The sequence below is a fragment of the Kryptolebias marmoratus genome, linkage group LG2 (assembly GCF_001649575.2).
Source record: "Kryptolebias marmoratus isolate JLee-2015 linkage group LG2, ASM164957v2, whole genome shotgun sequence".
Lineage (NCBI taxonomy): Eukaryota > Metazoa > Chordata > Actinopteri > Cyprinodontiformes > Rivulidae > Kryptolebias > Kryptolebias marmoratus.
Genome location: NC_051431.1, coordinates 36,231,230 through 36,253,417, shown reverse-complemented (window position 1 = coordinate 36,253,417; position 22,188 = coordinate 36,231,230). Strand labels below are relative to the sequence as shown.

Below are 22,188 nucleotides of genomic sequence, written 5' to 3'. Positions count from 1 at the left end.
CAGTCCGTAAAACTGGGCTCCTTCACAGCCTGAAGCTGGAGCATAATACAAAGCTTTTTCAACAGTGAAAATTTTACATGCCCAAAAGAATACCAAATAACAGTTCTAAATGAAACTGATGATTTTTAAATCTTACGTAGGCTGAAAAGAACACAGATGCAGCAGCCAAAACCAGGAAGAAGAAAAGGCAGTGTTATGGAGCACCAGTGTGAAAACCCACAACAAAACCTGCAGTTGCTGCCTCACTAAATTCAAACCCACTTCATACTTTTTATTTGATGTTCCACAGCAACATTAATTGTTCATTTTATTTTACATGCATCTAAACATTTTCCATCGTCACATAAGTTAATACCAACTTTTATCAGTGTTGATTCATTTATTAGTAAAGAAACAAAATGTACCTTATTTCATAATAAACTTTTAGGTTCTTCGGATAGCAGCTTTCTGTACCTTAACTTTATTGAGTATCTTTTTGCCAGTATTTTGAACACACAGTGACACTGATTCATGTGTGCATAATAATCTGAGCAAATAACAATGTGTCAGGCATGCCCTCAACTTTCTCACACTTGTTCAATATACACACTGTACACTGAATTAGGCCTGTTTTCTCACTTAACTTGTTCCTAAAGGGCACCATATAATCAATCACACTCCTATTTCTACTTACCATTTTTAAATTCAACAATAGTATTTCTCGTAGTCACAATAACAGTCTTACTAGTCAGAAGAGAAATTGGGTACATCTACAATCATATTTTTATAAATAGAAAATAAAACTTATAATTGAATATTGTACTACAAATAAATAGGTTTAAAATATGTATAAATCCTTAAAAGGTTTAAGTGGTTGACTTAACATGTAATGGTCAGAGTGAATATGTATTGCAGATATCTTCCTAGTCAAAAAAATGGCTTACTAGGAGAAACTTTATTTAAATATTTTCTGTCCCATGGTAACTAGTCGTTGTAAAAATGGAAAAGTGTAAAAGTTGTATTTCAGATATCCAAAAATATTGTTTGTAAGGAGTCCTGTGTTGTTATTGTTTTTATTTAACAATGTGTAAAACAAAGTATTTGATTTCTGGGTTTATATTACTCAATAACAGCATGAGTTCACATTTATATTATTATTATTATTATTATTAATATTTTCTTCTTGAAAGTTGTGTGCAAATGTTATTGTAACTAGGAGAAATGCTATTATTGAACTGTGATACAATGAAATAGAAATAGGAGTGTGACTTAATTGTATGGTAAGCAGCTTGCCATACAGGCCAGATTCAACAAGCAAACAGGTAGAGATGAGCATAAGACTCATGATTGTTTGCTGATTGATACACTGCCTGGCCCAAACAAAGTTGCCACCAAAAAAAAGGTTACGGACTCTAATATTTTGTTGGACTGCCTTTAGCTTTGACTACGGCATGCATTCGTTGTGGCATTGTTTCAATAAGCTTCTGCAATGTCATAAGATTTATTTCCATCCAGTGTTGCAATAATTTTTCACCTTGATCTTGCATTGATGATGGTAGAGCCCAACCGCTGCGCCAATCCTTCTCCAGCACATCCCAAAGATACTCAATAGGATTAAGGTCTTAGTGATCACTGATCACAATCATTCAGGATTTTTTCCAGCCACCTTTCTTCTTGGAAGGCGATGGGTCCCCACTATCCTTCCATTTTTTAATAATGCGTTGAACAGTTCTTAACCCAATGTTAGTAGTTTCTGCAATCTCTTTTAGATGTTTTCTCTGCTTGTTGCATGCCAATGATTTGATTCTTCTCAAACAGATTGACATCTTTTTCATGACCTCGGGATGTGTCTTTTGACATTGTTGTTTAAGAAATGAGAAACAACTTATTGCACCAGTTGAAGTAAAATAACTTGTTACCAGCTGAAACATAATTGCCCATGCAGTAATTAAGCAATAGGAGGCTCGTACCTACTTGCTTAGTTAAATCCAGGTGGCAACTTTTTTTTTTTGGTCAGGTAGTGTAATAATAATACCTGACTGAATGTCAAAATGAATCTTTGATAAATTATTGCAGGTTGATTTAAAGTCTCACTGTGCGGTCAACGTTATGCCACAAGAAATATTCTATGTACAGTATTTAGGTTTGACTGCAGTGTGTGCCCTGACCTGTAATGCATTTTACCTCAAAAGAAATTTGTGGAAAAGAACCACTATTACTTCTTCAGATAATACGTGGGGGGGGAGCTGATTACATGTTTTCAAATCATGCACCTTCAAGATGAAGTTCTAATTCATTTAACTTAGACTAATTTCGGTTTCTCTACTGTCAATCAAATCAACAGTTAATAAATGAATAAAGTCAAAAGCTTATAGTGCTTGATATTATAACTGAATGATTCTAAAACATATTTGTTTTTAATCATGTGGCAAAATTACTCAAATTTTGGTAAAGTCTACAACACGCAAAGATAACAGAAACCTTAATGTTCACTTGAAATAGTTCTATTAAAAAGGTTAAGCGGCATATGTATGGCATACATTTATTGTCTTGGTATACATTTTTAACCTCTATTATAAACATGCAGTGGATTTTGGTTGAATGTTTTTTTTTCTTTTATGAGAATGTTTAAACAACAAAAGAAAAACATTTTGCTGTATTGCATGAGATTGATGCCATTATGTTCTGAATTTACTAGTTGATGTCAGTGTGAAAAACATGGAAAGGATGACCACAAAACTCACCACAAACAAAGTTAATAACCACACACTATACACTAAATGGGTTATTTTATTATTTTATACAATTATGAAATTTAACACTAAAAGGTTGGGTAAATTGTGAAAATAGTATCATGTTCTATTATTCACTGCTAGTTTATACGTAGATCTCAGAAGGCTTAATCTACCGAATTGTACCACAAAAGTGGTAGTTTCATTGTTTAAACTTTTTAGGTGTTTGCTTTGTTCCACTGTGAATAAAATGTGGTTTTCTGAGATTTACAAATCATTGCAATCTGTTTAAATTTTCATTTTACAAAACAACCCAACTTTTTCAGAATTAGGGTTGTGAGTTCTGTAAAAAAAAATAAGGTTGAAACCATTATATTAAATAAGATGATGATGACGATGAAAAAGTTTCACAGTAAAACAAATAACTGCAGTTATTGTACCACTAAGTTATCCCAGCCTAGGAAGATCATTTTGTTATTTTCGGACTTCAACATGTGACAGAAGGAGCAAATTCCTACCCCTCACATTTTAAAAAGACAAACAACAAACAGGTGAGTGACTGTTTTAAAGAACCACAATCCTTAAGAATAACTTAAAGGTCAAATCCCAACTCCTATGAGTGGGCCCATCACTTAGACCTAGCCCCAGCCTTTCATTGCTATTGTCTTGGGACCAAAACATAGTGGTCATTTAGCCATCCAAGTGAAAAATTAATTTATATGCATTAATATAGTGTGATTTTATTATTTTAAGATTGCTTTCCATTAGCTTTAAGTATGATAATCTAAGAAAGTGCTCACTATTTGTACAAAGTCTTTATGGATCAAGCCCCCCCAAAAAAGCTGCTAAAGGACAAGTGCAAGATTGGATGTAAGCCAAACAAATGTGCATTTCTTGTTGCAATCTTAGTAATCTCCTCACACATTTACTGTTGAGGTGCTCAACTTGTTTTTTGTTGTAGAGAAATCAAGAGCTCACATGGTCCTACTTGGTGGTAAAATGTGAACACCAAAACATTTTTTTGCGATTCAATGTCAATTACGTGATCTGTATGCAGATACAGTAAACACACAGTGGGTTGGCAGTGAGCAACAGTCTGACAGTAGACCTGCTGATGTTTCTATAAAAATGTAGATATTCAGATATCTGAACTATTTTATTTTGATATTAATATGGTTCAGTCATTTGAGTCACATTTATGTGAATTTATTTAGTACATAAGTCCTAATAGGCTTAATTACCTAAAAGATGTGACATGGGGAAAATAAAATTGCATACTGCATTAAGGTGCATGAAGGTTTTATAACCCATAAAACGTCACCAGAATGAAACAGCTGTTTTACACAGCTTCACTGTAAATGTAGAATCGGTACTGTTTAACTAGGTGAATGTAATGTGATATAATGCTACTCAAACTGTTGTTTTATGATTGACACATCACTTTATAGCTTACAGTGACCACAGTGGGACCTACCAGCTCTAAAACCAATCAGAACAGTTTTAAAACTAATAATAAAAAAATTACCATGCAGCTTTCTGGCAATCTACTTTGATTGATAAAGTCCCAACAAAACAGACATGTTTATAAAAATAGGGCTCTGATAAAAAGTTCATTAAAACTTTTAGTTGGAAAGAAAATCAAAAGTCATATCTTCAGAAGGTGTCCAGGAAAACTATAATAATCAGCCTGCATCTTAAAATAACTTTTGTTTACTCCCTAAATGTTCAGAGGGCTGTTTCACAAAAGTAGGATTCCGAAATTCAGAATAAGAGATAAAACCAGGCTTGACATAGCGCCATCAGTTTATCCTGGCTTCATCCGTTTCACAAAGGCCAAACCACCCTAAGGAGGTGCAACTTTGTCAAGCCAAGTGTAAGTAATCCAGGTAAATGCAAGATGTTTTTACAGATTTTTTTCAAAAGACTATGAGATTGATCGCAGATTCACTGATTCTACAGTATGGTGTGCGCCATACTTCTCACCAAATGAGCAACATCTTTTGATAGAGGCTTATGAAGAAATTAAGCACATACTAAAGAAAGAAAACACTACCACTATTATAAAGGAGCGACAAAGGGCATGGCAAATAATAGCGGATCGCCTGAATGCGTAAGTAGCCTAAAATACACATTTTCTAACCACTACTTTTAACAAAAAATGTTATAATCATATCATTCTAGGATTTACCTGACATTTGCTCAAATTAACAACTTTACATTACAGACTTCCACTGTTCATTTATAAGTTTAATGTGTGTATCTGACAGCAGATTAATTCATGCTACTCTTTTTTGTTATACATCTTATCAATATTTCCACAGTACGAACATGACTGAACCAAAGAGGACTTGGCAACAGGTCAAGATTAAATATAAGAACAATTTGAAGACTGGTAGGTATCTGGAAAAAATGTTAACTACAATGTACATTTGACTTGTACTGATTTAGAAAGTGCCTGCTCACATATTTCATCCCCATATTTATTATAGCTGTTAAAAAAGGCTCAAGTGTCTGGCACAGGGGGTGGCCCACCATCCCCAGAATTCATGCCAGCAGAAGAGCTTGCCCTTAATATAAAAAAGGGAGGCCTGTCTAAGAAGGTATCCAGTGGGGACAGCCACTGACTGTGTCCCACCCATAGAAACTGCCCCCTTCATACATGGTACATCATTCCACTACTGGATATACAACATAATTACACATTTTTTGCAGTGTCTGGAAACACATTATCTCTTGTGTAGCTCCCAGAGGCTAACATTAATCCAGTGAATATTATTCAAAGCCATATAGACTATTGGCACCTGTTCCCAATGACTGAAATAAATTCATCAATTCCAAAAAATTCAATGTGGACGAGGAAGATTATGAAGATGCGCATACATTCTTTGAATGCCAAACACACTCTTCTGATCGTGCGGCAAATAGTGGCTTTGCAAAGATTTTCGGCATCCCCGACTGCATATCGGAACATACCACTTGTGAAATATCTAAGCTAAACACAGATCATCTGTGTAACGGTGAGGGCATAGCTCCACTCGGTGCAGTGCTGAATTTTGGGACCCAGAAGTCTGCACAGAAAGTGGATGGTATCCCCAGAAAAGCAGTGCAGCTCATGAAGGTAATTTTTGGGAATTGCATTGCATTAATTTTTCACCAAGATCTTGCATTGATGATGGTAGAGTCTGACCACTGCGCAAAGCCTTCTCCAGCACATCCCAAAGATTCTCAATGGGGTTAAGGTCTGGACTATGTGGTGGCCAATCTATGTGTGAAAATGATGTCTCACGCTCCCTGAACCACTCTTTCACAATTCGAGTCCGATAAATCCTGGCATTGTCATCTTGGAATATGCCTTTATCATCAGGGAAGAAAAAATCCATTGATGGAATAACCTGGTCATTCTGTATGTTCAGGTAGTCTGCGGACCTCATTCTTTGAGCACATACTGTTGCTGAACCTAGACCTGACCAACTGCAGCAACCCCAGATCATAGCACTGCCCCCACAGGCTTGTACAGTAGGCACTAGGCATGATGGATGCAACACTTCATCTGCCTCTCTTCTTACCCTGATGCCCATCACTCTAGAACAGGGTAAATCTGGACTCATCAGACTACATGCCCTTCTTCCATTACTCCAGAGTCAAATCTTTTGGCTCACTAGCAAATTGAAGCCTTTTTATTCCAGTTAGCCTCACTGAATAGAGGTTTTCTTAAGGCTACATAGCTGTTCAGTTCAAATTCCTTGAGTTCCCTTCACATTGTGCATGTGGAAATGGTAGGTAGGTAGGTAGGTACATTTATTTATATAAATGTACGTGAATGTAAGTAAATGCTCTTACTTTCACTGTAGAGACATAGCCCGAAGTTCTACTGTTGTTCTTCTTTAATTTAATGTCACCAAACGTTTAAGTAATTGCCAATCACAATCATTCAGGATTTTTTTCCGGCCACATTTCTCCCTCAAAGACAATGGGTCCCCACTATCCTTCCAATTTTTATAATGCGTTGGACAATTCTTAATCCAATTTTAGTAGTTTCTGCAATCATCTCAGATGTTTTCTCTGCTTAATGCATGCCAATTATTTGACCCTTCTCAAACAGACTGACATTTTTTCCACGACCATGGAATGTGTCTTTTGACATGATTGTTTGAGAAATGAGAAGCAATTCATTGCACCAGTTGTGGTTAAATAACTTGTTGCCAGCTGAAACATAATCACCCATGCAGTAATTAACTAATAGGAGGCTCATACCTATTTGTTTAGTTAAATTCAGGTGGCAACTTTTTTTTTGGCCAGGCAGTGTAATAATAATACCTGACTGAATGTCAAAATTAATCTTTGATAAATTATTGCAGGCTGATTTGAAAAAAAATAGTCCAAAACAGACAGATAAAAAAACAAAATCACAAACAAAACACATTGGTTTCTGATCAATGTGACCACTGACTGAACAGATAAGGCACCAGGCTTAACTATGCCTGGCTGTTATACTGATCTGCAGCAGGCTAGCTACATAGGACAAATCGCCATAGTAACGTATATGCTACTGCTTTTGTGAAACCGAATTGAGGCTTAATTCAGCCAGGATATCCGGAAAATGCCGTCTTAATCCGCTATCCTGGTTTTGTGAAACAGCCCTCTGGTAATGGCTGCTGCTTGTGTGGGGTACGCACATGCCCTTACAATGGGGGTCAGAGTGAACTGTGTTCAGGCCAAACACATGTAGATAAAAGGGATCCAGAGTAGAGATGTCTTCATCGTGCACCTGGGCTGTTCACATCTGTATTTAGTGCTGTCCAGATGCAAATTGCTCAAGACAGATGTTAGTACTAGGTGTGATCAGATATAATGGCCTCAGTTGTTCCACTTGCAATTTCTCTATTCTATAGGACTGTTGTTGAAATCCTGAAGGTTTAACCCATCAGAAATATTTAGCACTCTCCCACCACTCTTAAAGTTCCAGGTAATCTTAAAAGTACTATCTTCCTGCTAGGCTTTTTTCTGGGATAAATTTCCACCAGGGTAATCTGTATTTACCCTGGTAATTGTGGTCAAAATGGAGGGGGTAAGGAATGTCCATAGAAAAGTACTGCCTTTAAGCCAACTCCAGTTTAGTTTGTACTTTAACCAAGTCATATTTTTGCTGTTTTGGTCACCACATATTCTAACTTCTTGGGTATGAAAAAAACCCGTCTGTCACAGATGTTTTTATCCTCACCTCAACCCACTGTGTTTTCTTTAGCCTGCTATGTGCTTGCCTTGACAGCCACCACAACATAGATTGTATAAATCTACTGGAGTACACTTTGAAGTTAGGATAAGTAATTTTTTTATTATTATCATTGGCATGATTAGACTTGGGAATTTCAAGGCTGTAGCCCCAGATATTCTTGAAACATAATATAGTACATTCAATGATTTCTCTATGCAAATTTCATTAAAATGCATTCAGTGGTTTATGAAATATTTTGGTAACAGACACAGGCAGACACAAGCTATCAAATGAACCATTATCCTGTGTGGGGGTCACAAGGAGCTGGTGCCTGTCATGATACATGCTTATGATAAATTCATGGGTGTGAAAGGGTCACCATTTTGCACCTTATTGGTGCTGCCATCAGTACCAATTTGGGTCCATGTTCATGATCTTAAACGTTCTGAAGGGGATTGGTTGATAGCCTTGCCCAGGCTTTGTTTGACTTTTAAAGAAATTTTATGTAAACATGTTGCTAACAATAAACATTTTAGGGAGCCCTTCAGTCACAGCGTTCACATGAACGTGGACACAATGTTAATGCCTTAACTTTAATTAACTGGAGTACAACAAATCATTAGGTCACCATGTCGCACACTCAACATTGCATTTATTCAGGAGACTGTACATACGTTGTGTGAAGCATTTAACTATTTTCAGATGGACCACATATCAGTGATGCCATTATCTTTTTGCCTTGATGGGACACAAGTTCAATTTTCTGTGCTATCATACCAAATAAATGAGTTGTATGCATTGACTTGTTTCCGTTTTGTGTCCATCTCCTACACCAATATGTAGCATGCACCCTACACATGAAAAGTCACACAACTTGTTGCTCTTCAGGGATCCATCAATGGCCTGAAAAGCTTTCAGGAAAATTCACCTGATCTTTCATCTACAGTTTCCTTGATTAATTTTGCTTCAATAATTTTTTGTATTTTGTGAATGTATGTATCATATAACAAAACAAAAAAGTTCAGGCCAAAATTTGCGACATGCCACCAGTTATATAGCATATAACACATAATCTGATTTTCTCTTTGTACAAAGTTTTGAAGCATTCCAAATAAAGTGTGCTGAAGATTATAAGGGAGCGAGCAAGCTGACTGACTGAAGGATGATGACTCAGGGAAGAACTGCTGGGTTTTCCCCACCCACTGAATCAGGAAATGGAGCAGAGAGGGGAAAATCATTTATGGAATAGCATCTCCTAAAAAACCTGTAAGATTGTGGGACAAGCAGAGGGCTCATGGCAGTAGAATGCCATGACAAAAACACAGCGAGTCTATTGCTCCAGATATGGGTCAGTTGAGCTGATCCTCGTATTGTTTCCGGAAACAGTCACCTGCTGGGAAGAACTCCCAGCATCGTTCTTGATACATCTTCCAAACATAGGACTCCTTAAAGAGAGGCAGATGGAGGAGAAATAAATTAACATGTATTCAGTTGATTTATTCTGGTTATATCCATTTTGTTTTCTTTCAACAGTAGTTCAATAGGTTTCAAATAAATTTTGTTTGTATTTTTACAAATGAAAAAAAAAATGTTTCTATCTGTTCCAACAGCTAAGCTCAAAGGGAGAAATAGAAACTGGCTGACTATTTAAAAACAAGAACAACAACAACAACAAAAAACAGGATTCCTGCATATTTTCAATTTTAAACTTACATACTTTTCAAACCAAAATTTTTCTTTATATAAATTATTTTTGAGCCATTTTATTATCAAAGCTTTCTTAAATTTACTGTTTGTACAATGGTGCATTTTTTTATTTGTGTGCTTATATAAATTTATTGGATATGGGAAGAGTTTTTTTCCTCAATATATTTTTTTCTATATATGTTTGTCAGTCAGAGCAGTTTACTGGAATTTTTTCTTTAGAAAATTTTTTAAATTAATTTCTTACGTCTTCCTCTTCATCACTTTTGTTTACTGGTTTGTAATGAAACATTTTACAAAAGGCCATCAAATAACTATCAAATACTATTCCAGCTATTGGAATAAAAATTCCAATAGCTGCTAAAATTCCACCTTTAAATTTCAAGAGAAAACAAAAAATAATATGGATAAAATAAATTGTGATAACAGCAGAGAAGGCTGAGAGTCTGAGTTGTAGAAACTCTGGACTGAGTGACAGGCCTTTGTGTTTTTTTGGGGTCTTTTTTAATTAAAATTTCTGTCACTGAGAAAAGTTGTTCACACTGATTGTGTAGAGAGTGGGAGAGAGGACTCATTAAACAGTAAAGTCTTTCAGCTTAAAGTTTTATTGACCCTTTACCTCTTAACTCAAATTGTTTACCAAGATGTTTTAAACTTAATTTCCTCAGGCTCAAAGTTGACAAATTGCCATGTGAAGTCAGCATGAAGTCGGCTCTATTTAAAAAAATGTGACAGAAATTCCTTTTCAGCATTCAGATGCAGAGGCTGCAGGACAGCAGGGAAAGCTGGCATTATAAGGCTTGAGTGACATGCGTACTGCATGGTCATAGTGCCTGATAAGTTTGTTTAAACTGCTGCCACACAAATAATTTATGGTGGTGAAGACATCTTCAATAACATTTTAACCACACAAAATCACAAGACAGGTTTTTGTTTTTCTTTTAGGTTCACAAGACTCAACAAGAAAACTAGAGACATTTTAGTCTTGCAAGATTTTGTGCCATGAGCTCTTGTTACACCACTAGCTTTTGGTCCAACTTCCTTCTCTTTATACAGCAAAGGGAAATCAGACTCAGACAGATTGGGGTTTGAAGATTCATAGCATTGATTGCTGTTACTCCAGCCTACAGTGTTCATTTACTGATAGAAATTCAACCTTTGACACATAATTTTCCTCTGTCTCATTCATGTTTTTCAATTCTCACACCAAACACACAAACATAGGGCTGCTCCCTGTGTTTGTAAGGCGAGATCATACACTTCATTACACTGTACTGTAGGAAAACAGACTGTGTGAATTTATTGTTTTGATACCATCAAACATGGATTAAAGCCCTGTGTAAATGAGGCTGATCTCCTGGAAACGTAAAAAAAAAATTCAGATGTTGATTGGAAAAAAATTACATGCTTACACGGTACTGCTGTGCTCATTGAATCTGCTGTTGTTTCCATGCCTGGCCACTAGTTTGTGCTTACACGTGCATATGCGCAGTTACCACGTTTTCCAGCATGTAAACAGTTATATCCAAAATGGGGAATACACAAACTTTTGTTTAGACTCATAGTAAGGTTGGGCTGATACCCTGCCTACTTTTAAGTCTAAGCTTGAGACTTTCCTTTTTGATAAATCCTATAGTTAGGGTTGGATGGGTTTCCTGAGCTATTCCTTAGTTATGATGATAGCAGCATGTAAGAGCTATAACTGCTGTATGACAAACTGACCACATTTCCCCCTCTGCTGCTGTCTTTACTTGCTCTGTATTTGTAATTATTTCTATCATTAACATGTGTTTTTCTTTGTCTTTCTTCCCATAGAAACTACACCTGGACCAGCCATTCTGTGTTTGTCTGTTTTTTTATTTTGCTGTCCCCTCAAACCTAGCTGGTTGAGGCAAATGGCCACCCATCCTTAGCCTAGTTCTGCTGGAGGTTTCTTCCTGTTAGAGGGGAGTTTTTCCTTTCCACTATTGCCTATGTGTTTGCTCAGGATGGGAGATTGTGACAAAGTGAAGATTCAACACAATCTGCTGGCTTTCTTAGAAAGATAACATTTAATAACTGGCTTTTCATATTGTATGTGACTTTTTTTGTACAGTGCCCTGAGAAAACTTTTTGTGTGAATTGGCACCAAGTAAATAAACTGAATTTAAATTAAATTCATTGTTGTGTTTTTGATGTGTGTACATCATATAATTTTATGGTTTAAAAATGTGTATTTGTTTTAATCAATAATGCTTCATTCAACCTCTCTTCTCCATTCAGCATTTAAAATGGAAAAAATTATTAACTCTGAGATATGTTTGATGAGTAATTCCTCATATTCCCTTATTTTTAAACTTCACATGTGGTGTTGTGCTGTTAAAATTATTTTACACTTCTTGCAGTGTCTTAACAAGTGTTGATTCAGTGGAGTACTAACTTTTGAGTATTTGAGTGGATAAGATGATTAAAACGTTAGATTTTAAAATTTAAACCTTTGGTTTCTTATAAGGTAATATATTCCTCAGTAATTTTCCTTCAGACAAAGTGCAGAAGACTTATTTCTTTCAGTGGTCAGTTTATCTAAACATGATCCTAGAGACCGAACCAAGACGTAAAACTGTCTGTATCCATCATCATAAATACCATAGCTCTTGGCTCTACCTTAGCTAGTAGTTAAAAAAAGTACTTTCCAAACTCTTTCTGAATAGAATATTCAGATTGAATCTGTAGGATAACGACTCTGCATGTTGTACACAGCTGATTAGGTAACACTGACTGCACATCTGTGTCTTGATCAAAAATACCAGATGCAGGCAAGGCCTGCAGTTTCCAGACCAGAGTCCAGACTTTGAGAATTGCTAATGCACAGTAGGCTGTTTTGTTGTTTTGAGGTTGTCTTGACCTCATTTTAGAACTTTTTAAATTCAAGATGTTGAAATAAAATCATTCACTTTTACAGTTTTATTAAACTCTAAAAGTTAAATATAATGCATTATAAATTTGAAACACAAATGTCATTTGCATTTTCAGATTCTGAGGAAAACTTAGAATGAAATTGAAAAAAAGTTGGTCTACCTGGCCTGTGTGCTCTGTTTCATCTTTGTTGATCAAATACATCAAAAAAAATCTGAAAGAAACACAAACATGTTTTAAAAACACACATATTTCAAGTACCTGAACAATTACAAATCTGCCTCAATTTAACTCTTTCTTTGTGTGACTTGTAAAATAATTGATAGATTGACTGATTTACATGGTTTATTTCAAACAGGTAAAAACAAATAACAGAACATAGAGAAAAAAAAAAAGAGATAAATGCAAAATAGAAAAAACAGCAAAGGCAGAGAGAGAGAAAAAAGGACAAAAGTAAATGATGAGCTTGCCACATCATTGTATTTTTTAAACCAGAACATATGAGCAAGAGACCCCTCACCCGATTGGCATCTGTCACATACAGAGGTATTGAAGGAAATAACCGGTTTAGCTTAACTTTAGACTAGTGGAGCCTGTGCATGACTTTAAATTGTATCAATCTGTATCGAGTATTAATTGAGCAGGGGTGGAGTCGTGACATTGCTTCTTCCCAAAGGTCTTCTGTTATTTCTGAATCCAAGTCCCCTGCCCAGGCTTTTTTTAAAGAGGATGAAGACATAGAGGTGCTAAAACACGTGTCAAAGTCAAGGCCCGCGGGCCAGATCCGGCCCTCTGTAACATTTCATCCGGCCCCCAAGGTAACGTTTAGATTTCATTAGGTCCAGCCCTCTAGTCTGGGATGGATCGAGTCTCTGTTTATTCTTTTGCTAAAAAAAAACTGAGCCTAATTAGTGAAGTTTACTCTGACAGTGACTTAGAAGCCAACAATATATAGTTTTAATTTCTATATGATCAGGTTTTGGTTGATGGCTTTTTAAAAAAAATCTGTTTTAATTCTAAAAATTCATTTGAAAGCTGAGTGAGGCATAAGAAATGACTGCTAATGATGTGCTTTTTGAAGTTTGATCTATTTGTCTGTGTTCATTAAAGTATGTTTGCTCTGAATTCTGTATAATCTGTAACTGGGAAAAGGCAATTGTTATTTCTATATTGACATAATCCATCTAAAACCAAGGTTAATTTATGTAATTTTTAATGAATATTGATCGTGATTGGCCCTTGGCTAGGACCAAATTTTTAATTTTGACCCCCTTGCGTCACTGGGTTTGACACCCCTGTGCTAAAACAATTAACAAAAGTGGAGACTAAATGTCTGGAATCTGGAGAGGATCTTAGGTTTTCATAAATGGGATGAGAATCAGGTTTAAAATCTAGTTGTGAGAAATTTTCCTTAATATAATGCCTAATTTGTAAATGATGAAAAAATATGTGCATTTGAAAGACTAAAGTTGCTGCGGAGTTGAGAAAATGATGGAAACTTGCCCTGAAAGTATAAATCTGAGAAAGTGATAATACATCTTTTCTACCAGACAGTAAAGACCTCATCTAACTGTCCTGGTCTAAATGTGTGGTTTAGGCATAGGACCAAATATAGAGACATTAGGGATGTCCCAGGCTTTTCTAATATGACTGAGAGTTTTTAAAGATTTTTTTTTATAGTGAAAGTTGAGTTAATTTGCTTATCACCTAGTAAAGGGCCAGAAAACAATAATGCAGAAAGGGATATGTTCATGTTAAAAGAAGCTTCTGTCTGTGGCCATATTGGTAGGTCACCTAAAGCTGGATCAAACAAATTTCCCTGATTCCAGTAAGTCAGAGCTCTCATATTAGCTGCCCAATGGTAGTGTTTTAAAACTTGGAGACCGAGGCCACGCCTTCTGACTGGCTTATGAAGTTGACTTTTAGAGATTCTGTGTGATTTGTAACCCCCATATAAATGGCATTGTGATGGAGTCTAGCCTTTTAAAGAATGATGACGGTAGAAATACAGGTAAATCTTTAAAAATATATAACAACTTTGGTAAGCAAACCATCTTAACAGCATTGGTTTGCCCAATCATGGAGAGAGGCAGAACCCTCCAACTGTCAGTACTGGCCTTCACATTCTCTAAAGCTTCCAAAAAGGTTTCCTGGTCAATTTGAGGCCCAAGTAACTGAAATGGTGGTTAGTCACAGTAAACGGCAATGTGTTTAGAGTGTTGACTAGTGGCATAAACTCACATTTCCCCCAGTTTATTCTGTAACCAGATAGACTACCTAATAGGTCAACATAATCTAGAAGGGCAGGAATGGAAATCTGCAATTCATCCAAGCAAATTAATAGGTCATTGGCATGAGAGGTCACAAAAATCTCTATCCCACCAACTCGAATTCCTTTAATTTCTGGGTGCTCTCTGATACCAATTGCCAAATGTTTCATAGCTAAATTGAAAAGTAAGGGGGACAAGGGATCCCCTTGACAAACTCCACATTTCAGGGAAATAGGTTTACATTTATTAGGCCCGAGCAGTGACAGCGCTGCGGCCTATTGTAATTGAAGGATATCTTTTTAGGCCTGAGCAGCGACAGTGCTGTGAAGGCCTATTGTATTTCGTGGATTTCTTCATTATTATTTTTCCGCCACTTTACGCGGCCCTTTGGACAACTTAACATATCCCCAAACTCACCAAATTTCACTGAAAGTTGTCCCCCACGTCAAATTTACGGATTCCAATAAAATCAAAAGTGGGCATGGCCAAACTGCTCCACAGCGCCCCCAAACGTGAGATAGGACGAACCGTGAATCGTAGCGGCCTGGAAATGCAGCACATAGGTAGGACACCCCAAATGAAGAAAAAAAGTATCTTGGAGGTGTGCCCTAAAATGTACAGGGAGGTGGCCATCTTGGATCAAAGGGCAAATTTTGGCCGTTTTTGACTTTTGTACACCTCGAACTTTAACGAACTCCTCCTAGGGATTTTGACCGATCGGCTTCAAACTTGGCCAGTGTGCAGTTAAGGGATGGGGTATTAAAAGTTATTAAAATCGTGAGTTTTTAAGCAGTTCAGGGGGCGTGGCTAAGATGCTAACTTGGCATACTTGCAGAAACAAACGAAACGTTATAACAATCACACGGAACGCCGGACTTGCCCCAAACTTGGCATGACTCATCCCCATAGGATGCCTGACGATCCTATGTGGTCATATTTTGACTTCATCTAAGCCCCGCCCCCTCAGAACAGGAAGTCACTTTTTTTTTTAAAAGCTACATCTCCTACCTAACTTGACCTAATCAAGACGATCTTGTGTCAGATGACAGATAACAAGTTGGTCTGACTTGCATTAAAGCACCAAGAGGTTTCGCTGGAGGGCGTGGCTGTGGTGGCGTGGCGAAGTCAGACGTAAAGCTGTTGCCTTCCGTTTGACTCTAAATTCCACATATTTTAACTGTGCTGCACGAAACTCACTACGATTGATCCTAGTCCAGCCCCAAACAGAAATTCAGTGCATTATTTGGTGGGCGTGGCCTAATTCATCCACCGCACCCCCTAGCAATATTTAAAACAGCAGTCCCAAGCCATGCTTTCACTGACAATGATGAAACTCGCGACACATGTGTAACTTATCGGGACCTACGAAAAAGTCTCTTGGAAGTATGGTTCAAACCTCACAGAAAGTCGGCTATCTTGGATCAAAGTTCGGATTTTTACCCGATTTTGGGCAATGACAGCCTCCGCATTTGATCGAACTCCTCCTACAGCTTTTGACATACAGGCTTCAGAATCACTCAGCTCAGTCTTGAGGCATTGAAAATCAAAAGTTATCAAAAGCTTTTTGCTACAGCAAAGCATGTGGGCGTGGCCAAGCCTCAAAATATGACTATTCAACATGAAACACCAAGGTGTAATAACTTTTATATAGAAGGTCATAGATTAATGAAACATTCTGTGTGTCATAACAGACTAGGACTAATCACAGTAACCTGTTTTCCCGTTGGAGGTTGTCCTTTTTTCTCTTTCACTCATTCAAATTTAAGCCTGTGTCGGATGACAGAACAACATGATGCAGATCCCACTCTAAGGTCTGACTGGTACCTGAATAATGTGGGCGTGACAGAATGGTGAACGCTAATCCCTCGCTGTTTGCATACGGCTCTAAATCACACATGCATTATCCGATTTGCACCAAACTGGATATGAATGACCTTTGTTAACCTCTGAAGAGGCCACAATGATTATATTGGAGTTTTACTCCAGTGCACCCTCTACATTATTCCAACATTTATATCTCCCTGATACCTCATCCAATCTACACCAGATTTTTTGTGCATCATCATTGAACACTGCTAGACACATTGGTGTTGCTATTTCATGACATCACTTAAGCCCCCCCACCGAGAAAGAGAAACTGACAATTAGTGGCTGACTCATGCTCCTTTCTCCCTGTGTATAATGAAAGATTAAAACCTTATCCCCTAACTCTTGATAACCTCACATGACATGTTCAAAAGCCTACAAGAAATACTCGCCAGTCGTTCGCAACAAAACAGGAAGTGATGATAGCTCCTGTCTGGAAGTTCGGACCTCTGCCAAAATTTTAAGACGTGCTGCCGGACTCGTACTGATTTCGAAGGCGATTTGAAACCATTGCCAAAAGCGCCACCTAATGGACGGTGTGGGAATGATGCGAGAGCGTAGGCGACAGTTGCTTGACCTCCCGCAGTTGCAAGGCCGGAGCGGCGCTGAGCTGTGAGGGCCGCCCAACGCTCCTTGCAGCTTTAATTTCCATTTGTAATTACAATGAACTGTGGGTGGGTGTACAACATTTTACTCATTCTATAAAGGCATTATCAAAAGCAATTTTTGGAGTGTAGCAATCAGATAAGGCTATTCAATCATATCAAATTCTTTATGAGCAGAGAGTATAGATGCTGCAACACTTATACTATGGTCTGTGTACAGGACACTGATAATTTTCCACATATTACAGGAGTATCTACCTGACATAAATCCTGTTTGGTCTGGGTGAATTATTTTAGCTATATGCTTTCTAAGTCTCATTGCTAACACTTTTGTAATAATTTTAAGGTCATTGTTCAGCAGAGAAATGGGTCTGCAATTCCCTGGATCCATTTCATCTTTGCCTTTTTTTAATAAGAGGCAGATATTGGCATCATTGAGAGTAGGTGGGAGAAATTTATTTCTAACTGTACCAGCAATCATTCTTAAAAGTAGGGGTGCAAGAATGGGCTGAAAGGCCTTGTTGATTTCTGGACCAAACCCGTCTGGGCCAGGAGTACTGGACACAGGAAATGTTTTAATCACTTCCTGTATCTCAATTAAGGAAAAATCAGAATCTAGGTCATCCCTAAAAGATGTATTTAATTGTGGAAAAGGCAGACAGCTAAACAATTCTTCAAAATTTCCCTGCTGAGCATGCAATTTTGCAGACTAAATTTCAGAGTAAAACTCCCTGAAGCGCCCATTGATGTCCTCTAGGTCTGTGAGGATGGTGCCCGACTTGGATTTTACCTTGTATATGACCCATTTAGCTTGCTCTCCCTTTAATTGCCTAGCTAGTATTTTTTGAGGCTTCTCCCCCAATTCAAAGTCTTTTTGCTTTAGTTTAAGCAACATAGTGTCTATCTGTTTTCCCAAGATGGAATTATATTCAAAATAAAGTTTAAGAATTTTGTTGTAGTCTGATTGAAGAAGACAGCTTTTATAAAACAATTATGCAGCTATCAAATAGTTCTCAACCTCTTATGCTTGTTTTTGTTCAAAAGAGATTCGTATAAGATTATTTGCCCCCTGAGATATGCTTTAAGCGTTTCCCAAAGTACAGAATCATTAACTTCACCATTATTGTTGATGTCCAGAAACTGAGAAATATGTGATGTAATATGTTTTATGAAGGCCTGGTCTGATAATAGAAGAGGGTTGAAGCACCAGCAAGAAGCCTGTTTTGGAAGGCAAATTTTTATAGAAATTGATACTGGGCTATGATCCGAAATCAATATGCTGTGGTATCTGGATTTACTAACGCTGGAGATTAGTTGGGAGTCTAACAGAAAATAATCAATCCTTGTGTATGATTTGTGGAAGTAGTATGATGTGTGGGAGTAGAATGAGTAATCACGATCAGTCAGGTGTTGTAATCTCCAAATATCAACTAGTCCCTTGGATTGGGTTAGGTTGTTGAGAGTACAGATACCAAGGATATTGGGTGCTGGGGCAGAAGAGAGCCTGTCCAGATAGGGATCCAGGTAGCAATTAAAATCCCCCACCAATAGTTACATGACTTGAACTATAGGGGTCATCAGTGGGGTCATCAGTGTTTGCCCCATAAAAAATTAACTAATGTAATCGGAAAAGAATTAATGGGGCCTGATAGTATGATAAACCTGCCGTTGGGGTCAGCATGATATGACTTAAACTGAAATGGTATTGATTTACGAAATAGGATGGCTACTGCCCTGGCATGAGATGTGAAAGGAGCTTGGTATACTTGAGAGATTCAGATAGCTCTAAGTTTCCTCTGTTGTGTTGGTTTGATATGTGTTTCCTGTAAAAACATAATGTCTGCTTTTAAAGATCTGAGATGGAAAAACACCTTGCCATGTTTAATAGGGTGACCCAAGCTGTGAACATTCCAGGAAATCAAAGTTAAAGAGTTACTCATGTAGTGTACACTAAAACATACAATATCCATCCATCCATCTTCTTACGCTTATCCGGTGTCGGGTTGTGAGGGTAGCAGCTTAAGCAGGGAAACCCAGTCTTCCCTCTCCCCAGCCACTTAAGCCAGCTCCTCCGGGGGAATCTCAAGGCGTTCCCAGGCCAGCCGAGAAACATAGTCCCTCCAGCCTGTCCTGGGTCTTTCTCTGGGCCTCCTCCCGGTTGGATGTGCCAGGAACACCTCACCAGGGAGGCGTCCAGGAGGCCTCAACTGGCTCTTCTTGATGTGGAGAAGCAGCAGCTTTGTTCCCGGATGATCGAGCTTCTCACCCTATCTCTAAGGGAGAGCCCAGACACCCTGCGGATAAAACTAATTTCAGCCGCTTGTATTCGCAATCTCGTTCTTTCGGTCACTACCCAAAGCTCGTGACCACAGATGAGGGTATAAACGTAGATCGACTGGTAAATCGAGAGCTTCCCCTTTTGACTCAGTTCTCTCTTCACCACGACAGACCGGTACAGTGCCCGCTTCACTGCAAACACTGCACCAATCTGCCTGTCGATCTCCTGATCTCTGAGGTTCGACTATCCAACGAACCCTCCTCTCCAGAACCCCCGAAGAGACCTTACCAGGGAGGCTTAAGAGTGTGATCCCTCTGTAGTTGGAACACTCTCCAGTCCCCCTTTTTGAATAAGGGGACCACCACCCCTGTCTGCCAATCCAGGGGAACTGCCCCTGATGTCTATGCAATATTGCAGAGTCGCGTTAACAAAAACAAACCTACAACATCCAGAGCCTTATGGAACCTCCGGAGCCTTGCCACCAAAGAGCTTTTTAACCACTTCAGTGACCTCAGCACTGGAGATTGGAGAGCCCGACCCAAAGTCCCCAGGCTCCGCCTCCTCAATGGAAGATGTGCCGGTGGGATTGAGGAGGTCTTCAAAGTATTCTGCCCACCGACCCATGACATCCCAAGTCGAAGTCAGCAGCACACCACCCCACTATAAACAGTGTTTGTGCTGCACTGCTTTCCCCTCCTGAGACGCCGTATGATGGACCAGAATCGCCTCGAAGCCGTGCAGAAGTCTTTCTCCGTGGCCTCTCTGAACTCATCCAATGCCCGAGTTTTTGCCTCAGCAACCACCCGAGCTGCATGCCGCTTGGACTGCCGGTACCCATCAGCTGCTTCTGGAGTTCCACAGGCAGAGAAGGCCCGATAGGATTCCTTCTTCAGCCAGACAGCATCCCTCACCGCCGGTGTTCACCAGCGGGTTTGAGGGTTGCCGCCGCAACAGGCACCAACTACCTTGCGGCCACAGGTCCGATAAGCCGCCTCAACAATGTAGGCACGGAACATGGCCCACTGGGGCTCAATGTCCCCCACCTCCCCTGGAACATGTTTGAAGTTCTCACGGAGTTGGGAGTTAAAGTTCCGCCTGACAGGAGACTCTGCCAGATGTTCCCAACAGACCCTCACAATACGTTTGGGCCTGCCAGGTCTGACCGGCATCCTCCCCCAGCATCGGAGCCAACTCACCACCAGGTAGTGGTCAGTTGACAGCGCCGCCCCTCTCTTCACCTGAGTGTCCAAGACATGCGGCCGCAGATCAGATGAAACAACAACAAAGTCGATCATTGAACTGCAACCTAGGGTGTCCTGGTGCCAAGAGCACAAATGGACACCCTTATGGTGTTCGTTATGGACAATCCATGACAAGCACAGAAGTCCAACAACAGACCACCGCTCAGGTTTAGATCAGGGGGGCCGTTTCTCCCACCCACAGCCCTCCAGGTCTCACTGTCATTGCCCACTTGAGCGTTGAAGTCCCCCAGCAGAACAAGGGAGTCCCCAGTAGGGGCATTCTCCAGTAACCCCTCCAAGGACTCCAAAAAGGGTGGGTAATCTGAACTGCTGTTCAGCGCATAAGCACAAATAACAGTTAGGACCTGTCCCCCCACAAGTAGGAGGAGGGAGGCTACCCTCTCGTTCACCGGGGTAAACCCCAACGTACAGGCACCAAGATGGGGGGCAACAAATATGCCCACTCCTGCTCGGCGCCTCTCATTGGGGACAACTCCAGAGTGAAAGAGTGTCCAACCCCTCTCAAGGAGACTGGTTCCAGAGCCAGAGCCATGTATTGAGGTGAGCCCGACTACTTCTAGCCGGAACCTCTCAACCTCACACACCAGCTCAGGCTTCTTCCCCACCAGGGAAGTGACATTCCACGTCCCAAGAGCCAGCTTCTGTAGTCGAGGATCAGACCGCCAAGGTCCCCACCTCTGGCCACCACCCATCTCACAATGCACCCGACCCCTTTGGCCCCTCCCATAGGTGGTGAGCCCATGGGAAGGGTGACCTCTTATGGGCTGTGCACATTGGCGAGCACTTGGTGGCCGGGCTTTCGCCCATGGAGCCCGGCCACCAAGTGCTCGCCAACGTGCCCCACCTCCAGGCCTGGCTCCAGAGTGGGCCCCGGTGACCCACGTCCAGGCGAGGGAACATTGGGTCCAATAGTTTTATTGGACACCATAAGGGATCTTTGGGTTGCACTTTGTCTGATCCCTCACCTAGGACCTGTCTGCCTTGGGTGACCCTACTTGGGGCATGAAGCCCCTGACAGCATAGCCCCTACGATCATTGGGACACTCAAACCCCTGCACCACCATAAGGTGGCAGCCCATAGAGGGGTAAAAAATACAATATCCTTCTTTTAAATTAGTCATATTTAAAGACTTCTGTACCATATTCAAGTATCATCAAAACACATCTGGCAGCCAACAACAAATAACAAAAAACAAAAACAACATTCCACCATTGAATGTGTGAATAACAGCAAAAAAAGAACAAATGTCTCCAAATTCACAGGACTTGTTGTCCATGATGAGAGGAATAAACACAGATAAGGACTTTTTGGTAAATTATTTTTGTCCTGTGTTTTAGAGGGGGAACCGATTATTTCAGACGGCTGAAATATTTGGTTCCCC

The 22,188-nt window shown here is 39.4% G+C and overlaps 1 protein-coding gene across 1 annotated transcript in view; it reads right to left on the bottom strand.

Annotated features, from left to right (window-relative positions):
• Positions 1 to 6,028: 6,028 nt before the first annotated feature.
• Positions 6,029 to 22,188, bottom strand: part of ryr2a (ryanodine receptor 2a (cardiac)) — a 509,073-nt gene continuing 492,913 nt past the window's right edge. The window contains exons 112-113 of the mRNA XM_037973568.1: positions 12,688 to 12,739; positions 6,029 to 9,371 (exon numbers count right to left, since the gene is read on the bottom strand). Coding sequence (XP_037829496.1) covers positions 9,276 to 9,371; positions 12,688 to 12,739 — 148 coding nt within the window. The 3' untranslated portion in view covers positions 6,029 to 9,275. The remainder of the gene's footprint in view (positions 9,372 to 12,687; positions 12,740 to 22,188) is intronic.